This window comes from Sinocyclocheilus grahami, unplaced genomic scaffold, assembly GCF_001515645.1.
Source record: "Sinocyclocheilus grahami isolate Dianchi unplaced genomic scaffold, SAMN03320097.WGS_v1.1 scaffold2044.1, whole genome shotgun sequence".
In the NCBI taxonomy this organism is placed as follows: domain Eukaryota; kingdom Metazoa; phylum Chordata; class Actinopteri; order Cypriniformes; family Cyprinidae; genus Sinocyclocheilus; species Sinocyclocheilus grahami.
In genome coordinates, this window is record NW_015507223.1 from 53,593 (window position 1) to 63,858 (window position 10,266).

At 36.7% G+C, this 10,266-nt stretch overlaps 1 protein-coding gene across 1 annotated transcript; it reads right to left on the minus strand.

Moving 5' to 3' along the window:
• Positions 1-1,533: 1,533 nt before the first annotated feature.
• Positions 1,534-7,147, minus strand: LOC107573825 (zinc finger protein 239-like). The gene is made up of 2 exons (XM_016260276.1): positions 7,055-7,147; positions 1,534-2,985 (listed from the first exon to the last, which is right to left on the minus strand). Exons 1-2 carry the CDS (start codon positions 7,077-7,079, stop codon positions 1,859-1,861), a joined length of 1,152 nt encoding a protein of 383 aa, XP_016115762.1. The 5' UTR covers positions 7,080-7,147; the 3' UTR covers positions 1,534-1,858.
• Positions 7,148-10,266: the final 3,119 nt, after the last annotated feature.

A 10,266-nucleotide genomic window follows, 5' to 3' on the forward strand; every position in this document is an offset into this window, starting at 1 on the left:
AAATGGTTTAGCTCCTGTATATTTAACTGATCTTTTTATGCCCTATAATCCATCACTCTTTAGGGTCACAAAACTCTGCCCTTTTAGTAGTACCTAGAATATCTAAGTCCAATAAAGGAGGGAGATAAGTTTCCTATCTGGCTCCTAAACTCCGGAATAGTCTTTCTGATAATGTCCAGGGCTCAAACACACTCTCTCTGTTTAAATCTAGATTAAAGACACATCTCTTCAGCCAAGCATTCGCATAATGAATCTCAATCTCACCCTTGTTCACAGATAGATCAGATAAAAGTCACAAACATATTTTTTGCTTTAGACGTTATGAACAGCAGCTACGCTAATTCTTTTCCATTTGCCTTTCTGTTCCTACCCCGGGATGCCCATTTCGAGGTTACTAGAGATTACACCAGCTCCGACGTGGATCCAGCCTCACAGAAATACTTCAGATGACCCAACACCTGTGAAGAGATAATGCTGACCCCTGCGAGGGCCCCAGATGACGCCAACTTGAACAACATGCACAGCTGCCCAATTTTATCGATATTGTAATAGGGGCAGTCATGGTCGGACTTGTAACCCGAAGGTCGCAGGTTTGAGTCTCAGGTCCGGCAGGGATTGTAGGTGAATATCCAGCACTCTCTCCACCTTCAATACCACAACTGAGTGCACTTGGATGGATTTAAGACATACTGCTGCTGCACAAATAGCATATTAAATAACCCGTAGCAGATCTATACAGGTGGAGCTGGGGGAGGTGGAGGGTTTCAGAGAAACTCTGAAAGCGCACTGCAGGAATCTCTAGTGAATGCTAGCCAGCCATATAAATTAGTTTTTTTGGTAAAATAGGTTTTTCTATCAATTACTGAAAGTAAAAGTGGAAACTAACGAGATGGATCTTTCTCTCACTGACTTACAAGTAGGGATGGGTATCATTAAGGTTTTAACGGTATTACTAATCGTATGACACTGCACATCAGTCCGGTTCTTTAATGGTATTTTTTATTTACAATGACAAAAAAAGGGCCCATTTAATACCGGGTTCAGGTACCATCACTACTTACAAGAGAAGCACAGAAGAATCAGTTTCAAAGCTACATTACAGTATTTCTTATATCTGCATTTTCTCAATACATCATAAGTGGAAGAATAACTAGTCATTTTAAAACCAACAGTGAAGAACAAGTTAAAAATACATCTCAATCTCTTTTGAAAGTGTTACATCCTCTTCTTCAGCTTCCTGAACAAGAATGGTTTGTAAAAAGCTTCTACTTTCCTTCATAAAAGAGTAAGCAAACTACAAGTGGTTACATATGCATTAAAAGACAATTGAAAATAATATGACACTCATAAGAAAACACAATATCATCTATAACAGGGTCGTCCAAACTCGGTCCTGGAGGGCCACTGTCCTGCAGAGTTTAGCTCCAACCCCAATTAAACACACCTGAACCACCTAATCAAGGTTATACTAGGCATGCTAGAAACTTCTCGGCAGGTGTGTTGAGGCAAGTTTGAGCTAAACTCTGCAGGACACCGGCCCTCCAGGACTGAGTTTGGACACCCCTGATCTATAACATTAAGCAAAATGATACACAAGAATAAAACTTTCTGACATTGTTCTTTGGGGAGGAACTCCATCTTTGAGCTGATCTGAATCTCACAGTAGAATCTGCTGGTTTTGAAGATGAAAATTAACTTTATTCACTGTGAAACTTTAGATAATGTTTCTTTGTCGTGTCACTTATAATGACTGGTTAGGACAGATTTATCTAGATGATATTTTATTGCTTGATGCATTATTGTGTCTCATTTGGTAAGGACGCAGCATCAGATCTGAAAGTGCTGATCTGAAGATGATCTACTTACTGTGATTGTTTTTTGTATGTCTGTGTAGAGCAGATAATTGAATGAAACACTTCCCACATGCAGTGCAGTGATACGGTTTCTCTCCAGTGTGGATCCTCTCATGAGTTTTCAGATTTCCTGACCGACTGAATCTCTTGTCACAGTGTGAACACTTGTACGGTTTCTCTCCAGTGTGGATCCTCTGGTGTGTTTTCAGGTCTCCTAAATGACTGACTCTCTTGTCGCAGTGTGAACACTTGTATGGTTTTTCTCCAGTGTGAATCCTCTCATGCAGTTTTAAACAGTATGCTGAAGTAAAAGTCTTTTCACACTCAAAGCACATGTACTCTCTCACACCAGTGTGTATTTTCTGATGTTCTTTCAAATTTTGTAGACGTGAAAAACTCTTTCCACACAAATAACATGAATGTGGTTTCTCCTTTGTATGAACTCTCAAGTGCTTCTTCAGGTCTGAAGCACCCAAAAATGTTTTGCTGCATTGATCACATGTGTACAGCCTCTCTCTAGTGTGGATGTTCATGTGTTCTTTAAGGTGTGATGATTGTGAGAAACTCTTCCCGCACGGATCACAAGTGTACGGTTTCTCTCCAGAATGAAGTCTCATGTGTATTTTAAGGTTTCCTTTTAGTGTGAAGCTCTTGTCACAGTGTGAACACTTGTACGGTTTCTCTCCAGTGTGGATCCTCTGGTGTGTTTTCAGGTCTCCTAAATGACTGACTCTCTTGTCGCAGTGTGAACACTTGTATGGTTTTTCTCCCGTGTGAATCCTCTCATGCAGTTTTAAACAGTATGCTGAAGTAAAAGTCTTTTCACACTCAAAGCACATGTACTCTCTCACACCAGTGTGTATTTTCTGATGTTCTTTCAAATTTTGTAGATGTGAAAAACTCTTTCCACACAAATAACATGAATGTGGTTTCTCCTTTGTATGAACTCTCAAGTGCTTCTTCAGGTCTGAAGCACCCAAAAATGTTTTGCCGCATTGATCAAATGTGTACAGCTTCTCTCTAGTGTGGATGTGCATGTGTTCTTTAAGGTGTGATGATTGTGAGAAACTGACATGACTTTTCTCCCCAATTTCACTCAGTTCTTCACTATCCTTGTTTTCTTCAATCAACTCTGAATTAAAAGTAAAAACAGGTTATTTTCAGGAACTCATAAAAAAAGAGAAATATGAAAGAACATAAAAGTGAACCCTGATATCCCTTACCAAAAAGAAGTATACTTCAAGTTTATTTAATTAAGTCTACTTAAGTAAAGTTCAAGTATATTTTAAGTATACCTTATGTACTAAGTGTGCAAATTTCAGTGCACTAGTAGTATACTTGTAAGAGTACTATTTCAATACTCCTTGGGACTAAGTATAGTCTCAGTAAACTACTAGTTTAGTAGTTTTATACTGCAAGTATACTCGTAAGTTTTTTTTAAGTGAACTTTACATCATACTTTAAGTATACTACTATGCCCCTATTTAGGTATTAATTTGTATATATTTTGTTACATGAATATCGGAACATACAAAACATCAAAAGAAAGAACAAAGTATCTGCTTGTAAACAAAAACATGTTATTCTAGCTTCATGTATTCTTTTTTTAAACACTTTAATGTTGAATGTTTCATAATAAAAAAAATAAAGAAATAAATAAACAACATTTTGAACAAAAAGCTGAAAAAGGCTATGAATTGGATTCAGAATGATAATCAAAACGTAGATAAAGTCGATCAACACCCCAAAGCTTGACAGTCATTATTACCTCTTCATTGGTCAACATTTTATTCCATAACGTTGCACAGTTTTGATGCTGTTTTATGTCTGATGATCGTGTTAGATTACGTGTGGAAGCTTCTGATGTTTTGGTTTGTTCTTCGCTTGTGTTTTGGAAATTCTGTACAGAAGATGTTTAATAGCGCCCCCTATTGGATAACAATGAAAACATGGATTCCCGGAGCGCGAAATATAGCTCAAATATATTTAGACTTTTTCCAAGTACAAGTCAAGTATACCTAAATGTCATTTTAAGCACATTTCTGAGAAGTAAATAAAAAGTAGACTGAAAGCATACTTTCTTATTGTCACGAATTCGGTCCATGGACTTCCGTTTATTCACCACCAGAGGTCACCCTTTCCATTACATTGACTCTCGCACAACACAGACTGTTGCATAGCACCCCGGACTACATATCCCATCATTCTTTGCACGATTTGCACACTGCACTGATTGCACTCATTGCACACAGCTGTTTCTAATCACCTCACTCACTATATAACACCCACTCTAACCACCTTTCTCTGCTGAGTATTGTTTAGCCTGTACCCCTTTCAGAGTCTCCGTGTTTTTCTTGTTTTGCCTTGCCTGTTTTTGCAGTTTCTGATCTTTGCCTGTTTTCCTGGATTTCTCCCTCTCGTCTCGCCCCTGTGATTCTGTCTGCCGATCGGTGACCTACGCTAGCCCTAGGACTATTCTTGTGTTTTTGCCCGCCATATACCTGTTTGCCAGTGTTCGACCCTGCCTGTTATACCACGTCTCTTTAATAAAACTTGCAGATGGATCCACACGTCTCGTCAGCCCCGTTACACTTATAGCCCTATTCTTATAGGTACTCCATCATTAACGATAGAAACGTGTTCGAAATAGCGCACGATATAGGCGCGTGCTATGAGTGACAAGCAGACAGCACACACGAACATGAGTGCTGTGCCTGCCTGTGATGAGGAGATTGTGAATAAAAAAATACGAGTCGAATTTAAAATAAAAAAATGCATTTGAATGCAAAAATGGTACAGTCAAATGTTAGTTGTGCGCCAGGGAGCGTCATCAGTGGTGCACGAGAATCGAGATGCGGTGACGAAGTGACATTGTTGCATTTTAATGTTTTGTTAGTCTAGCCCACGAGACGCGCAGCTGCTGCATTATTCATTCAAAATATTAGAGAAATATAGAAGCTCGATGCTTAGAAGATCTTGATTAGGTTAAAACCGAAAACCAAGCCATTCACACAGACGCATATTCAGTGCATTTTTGTGACGGACGAACACGACAGCTGCACTCGCGTCTCACACTAGGCAAGGCAAGTTTATTTATATAGCATATTTCATACACAATGGTAATTCAAAGAGCTTTACATAAAAGAAAGTAAAATAATAAAAACAATCACAACAATGAAACAAGGAATGTAAAAACTTTTACAATGATTAAAAAATGTATTTAAAACAGTTAAAAATAGGAAATAATTATATATAAAATGCAGCGCACTCAGTTTGGACGTAGCACTGTGCTCATTCAATAAATGCACAGCTAAACAGATGTATAGAAACACACAAGAGATGTACAGAAAAACATGCAAAGTTAAATCAGTTTAAACGTTTAGAAAACACATCGCTTCACTGCGTCTCAAATGTTTTTAAATGCAATCTGTGTGATCGGCGATTCGGCTCTTTTTTTTATCTATGCAATGCATAAATACATGATGCTGTTTTGTTCATAATTGTTAATGCAATTTATGAAATTATATTTGATGTTATATATGCACCATGCAAAGTTAAATCAGTTTAAACGTTTAGAAAACACATCGCTTCACTGCGTCTCAAATGTTTTTAAATGCAATCTGTGTGATCGGCGATTCGGCTCTTTTTTTTATCTATGCAATGCATAAATACATGATGCTGTTTTGTTCATAATTGTTAATGCAATTTATGAAATTATATTTTATGTTATATATATGTATATATATATATATATATATATATATATATATGCACTTTTTTTTTGGACAGTTATTTCATTGCATTGACAATTTAATGCACTGCATTGTTTTGCTCATTGCGCCCCTCTGTGACTTCGGGAGACAAGCCAAAAGTTTCCATTAGACTTATTTAATCTGCATATAACACATAAGAAAGGAGATATTTGTTTACATTTTATTGTGAGTTTGACTGTTAAAACAAAACAAATGTGTTGTTTGTCTCAATAAATTGGGTAAATTAAAAACACTGGTTGAATTAAAAAAAACATTTTCTATTGCCCTTTGTTTAAAAAAAAAAAAGGTTATAAAAATATCAATAATTATCGATACGAAACATATCGTTGATACAATTTTTTGCTATGTTGCCCAGCCCTACTTTCCTAGTTTTAGTTTAAAAGAAGTATACTAATAGCCAGGGGTGTGAAGTAACAAATTACAAATACTCACGTTACAGTAATTAAGTCGTTTTTATCAGTAATTGAACTGAGAAATTGTGTACTTTGACTTTTACTTGAGTACATTTTAAGTGATGTATCGGTACTTTTACTCCGCTATTTTCCTCCGTTTGTGGTCGTTACATGCTTATTTTAATTTAATTTTTATCCATCAACGTGATTGGATAGAGAGTAATAGGTCTCGTGACTTTCGTCAAATCAAATTGTGCATAGAAAGCTTTAACCACCAACTGTTTATCATGGCTGCTGGAAGCGCATTCTTCAAGCATCTATTCTGTCGCATCTGATGATTTACTGAGAATAACTTTCATCTTTTCTTCAACTGAATACTGTTTCCGTGCTGTTTTGATGTATTTTAAAGAGTTGGCAGTCAAAATTAAAACTGCTGGATGATAGATACTCTTCATTCTTTATGACAAACAAGATAATGTGAATTACAGAATGTACAACGTTTTTAAAATCTATAAATTGCGGTGTACAGTGTTTATTATGAGGGGGTAGAATCCACAGCTCAGTACTCACTACTCAATACTCATGAGTACTTTTAAATAGGCTACTCTTTTACTCTACTCACACTACATTTATTGAAAGGTAATGGTACTTTTACTGGAGTATATTTTTTCAGTACTCTTTCCACCACTGCTAATAGCACACATGAATAAACTTGTTCGTAAGGGATAACAATTGCTATACAAAATGTGGATCGTTTTGATGCATGTTCACAAATGATACGTCCCTGAAACTTTCCATGAATGAGGTACTCCAGTTATTCCAGTTATTATTTTTAAAATTATGAGCACAAATCCCATGTCTCATAGTTTGATCAACTACACAATTATCTAACATACATTTTTTTTGGGGGGGGGACCCAGTTTGTAGAAAGTGTCCCTTATTATTTGATGCTTCAGCAAGATTATTAACAGCTCTAAAGATTTCTCCTATTACAACAAAAATCATCATTAATGAAGAATCAAGAATAAACACCAACCTGTTTGTTCTTCAGTGCGTCTCATTCTGCAGGGTTTGTGGGAGGAGCTTCACTGATGATGTGATTGTTGTGGGAGGAGCTTCACTGATGATGTGATTGTTGTGGGAGGAGCTTCACTGATGATGTGATTGTTGTGGGAGGAGCTTCACTGATGATGTGATTGTTGTGGGAGGAGCTTCACTGATGATGTGATTGTTGTGGGAGGAGCTTCACTGATGATGTGATTGTTGTGGGAGGAGCTTCAATTAACATGAATTTGCGTGTGGAAGCAGATTTGCCAAAATACACAATAAATCAGTTTCTGAGTTTTTAAAAATAATCTACACATTTAAGCAGTTATGTAAGTGTAGCAGAAGAGACCAAAGCCTTGCAGATACAGTGTTGTCTCTTTGTAAATCATTATATTACTATTACAAAGAGCACATCAGTTTAAAATGCTCATTCAGTAACACTGCACACTGCAACATATGTGCCATTTCACACTCTATGCATTTCTGCTTTCTGTCTTTCTACAGTTATCATTTCTATTCATATTTGTTCAATTCTGCCCTCTGCATTAACATGTAAGATGACATCTGTATAGAAATATAGAAAATAATATATTGTAAATTCCTCCAAATATAAATAACAGTAAGAATAAAAAAGCAGAAACATGACACGCATCTTCATTAAAAACTACAGATAACTGCACTAGAGCACGCTGTAGTTGTAGCATGTTGTAGTTTTATACAGTATGTGCAGAAACTTTAAACAGAAAAAGTACCACGACGCAAACTTGTATTGTTTCCAGAGTCTATATTAAATATCTGTTCATACAAAGTTAGTTTTAGGTCTGATATTCGTCAGATATTCTTTCCCCTGCTCTTTATATAGAGCTGATAGTCTTACAAAGATATCAGTGCCACAATTAGTTTTAACAATATGCAATTGTATGTCGACATGAAACATTCAATCAAAACGCCACAGCGCATTACAGCTGGATATTTATACCACTCACAGAGAACACATCTCAGGAAAGGTGTCTAAAGGCTGGTTCATACTTCTGCCTCGTGTACTGAAGCATAAACATACAGTGTAAAGTGTATTTGGCAGTTGTGTAAATATGAGAAATACTGCTCACCTCTCCTCAGAAGACTCGCTGCGTCCAAGGCTTTATGGCTCTTTGTTCACGACACTGATTTCAGACAGACTCCTGAGGCAGAATAACGCTTTATCTACAACAACAAGAGCTTTGCTGATACGAAGCGAATATTTAATCTTTAATCCATTTAAATCTGCTGTTAAATGTGAGACCGAGAGTGTGTTAGACAACACTGCGCTCTCTGCCACAATGTTTTTGTGAGTCTCTCTCTCTCTTCTTCTTCTTCTTCTTCTTCTTTCCAGTTTAACGGCGGTTGGCATCCAGCTTATTGGTGCATTACCGCCCCCTTCTGCTCCGGAGTGTGGATCAGATAATAGGTTATCTATTCCCTTTTCCCCCTAAAACTTACACATCACTCACATTGTCCCCTCACATTAATATCCACACACACATCATACATCAAATCCTGCTTAAAACCCCTGCTTCCCTTAAAAAAGTAATCAATATTCTCCTCTGTGCCCTGTTTACTGTGCTTAGTAACCCTTGTAATGTGCTCTCCTGCACCCCAATCTCCCTTAGTTTATTCTTCATTACCTGCCTCTGTGTTTCATATATCTTACAAGTCATGATTATGTGCTCCACTGACTCCTCTTCTCGACATCCCTCACTTAACCCTGTCTGGTGCTTCCCTGTCATCTTCAGTGTTTTATTCAGTGAACAATGTCCCAACCTTAACCTAGTCATCACCGCATCTTCTCTCCTATTTCCAATTTACATCCTTTCCTCTTTAACATTTCTCTTTATTAAGTTAATTTAGAAATATGTTTGAAACATTTTATGTTTGTTAAATTCAAGATGTTGTTTTTTTAAGTAAGGACCAAGCGGCCAGCATATACGTTTGATCAATTTAGCCTTCTCAAATCAACATGACTTGCCTAAAATAAAATCTATAGACATAAAACACTTCATGCAATTCACAATATTAATTACTAAATAAAATTAAAAAGTCTGTTGCATCCAACCTGTCATTTTTCACATTTAACATAAAAACAGCAATAAAAGGTAGGCTCATTGACGTTTTTTTTTAACTCTAATTGATCGATTTCATGAAACATTCATTTGTATTAAATTGTTCAGATGTTTTCAACATGCATTCAAATGTTTATTCATGTTTATTTCATGCTGCAAATATTAAAGATGAAAATGTAATTGATTCACATGCTGCTTGAACTGAGACGAATATAGGATATAATACTAATATATCTCACTACAAATTTAGAAGCGTAAAAACATATTTATTGTTTGTAGCGTAGTATTTTATTATAACATTGACAGAAAGGTGACACTTTGTGTTTTAATATAAGTAACAATGCACAAAGCTTATTGCGATTTTTGGGTGGCTTGCATGCTACAAATGATGAATGGACGTTAAATATTATTTCCAAGCATTTATACCGTAAATAAAACAGCTTGTGTATACACCGAACGTTAATCACTTCAGAAAAATCAACAATAAGTTAACCGAGTTGGAGCCAATAATGTTGGGGGGGGCCCAATAAAATGTTTTGCATATGGGCCCGGGGCTGACTTGCTACGCCACTGCTGTAGGCTATAGCATACATCAATCTAAAACACAGCGCTCAAGTTTAAAGAAATTCAGCTTCTAAAAACAAGTCTCTAGACCTTGCGGTTTTTTAAAAAAAAAAAAACTTCCACTGACCTGTCTCGCGACCAAAACACTGTCTGTGTGAACCCAGTATTCTAATAGTAGCCGGCAGGTTTGGTTACGGTCCGACAAATACGTGAATGGGCCACATATGTTTTTTGTTTTGTTTTTTTACTTTGTGCTACGTCATCGCCCCCTTTCGTTACCTCAGCCACCCCCTCATCAATGCTGCGCTGGCGCCGGCTCTGAGGACGCGAATATTGAGGAAACAATGGATGGTTTTCACGCTAAAGTAAAGTAAAAGACGCTTCTTAAACCAGAGGGGGTAAACAGTAAGTATATCTTACTGTTTTATTGTTGTTGTGCTTTTTAATTAAAAATAACAGTGAATCCATCTTTTGTTTTAGTCTTAAAAAGTGAATAGATGTATGCAAAACAGACAATGATCTTTTATTGTAAAACGTG

What these genes read in the sequence shown, in the direction of transcription:
- LOC107573825 (XM_016260276.1), bottom strand. Translation starts at nt 7,079, where the DNA reads ATGAGACGCACTGAAGAACAAACAG. An exon ending in ACGCACTGAAGAACAAACAG is followed by an intron (nt 2,986 to 7,054) that starts GTTGGTGTTTAT and finishes CTTTTAATTCAG; the next exon opens with AGTTGATTGAAGAAAACAAG.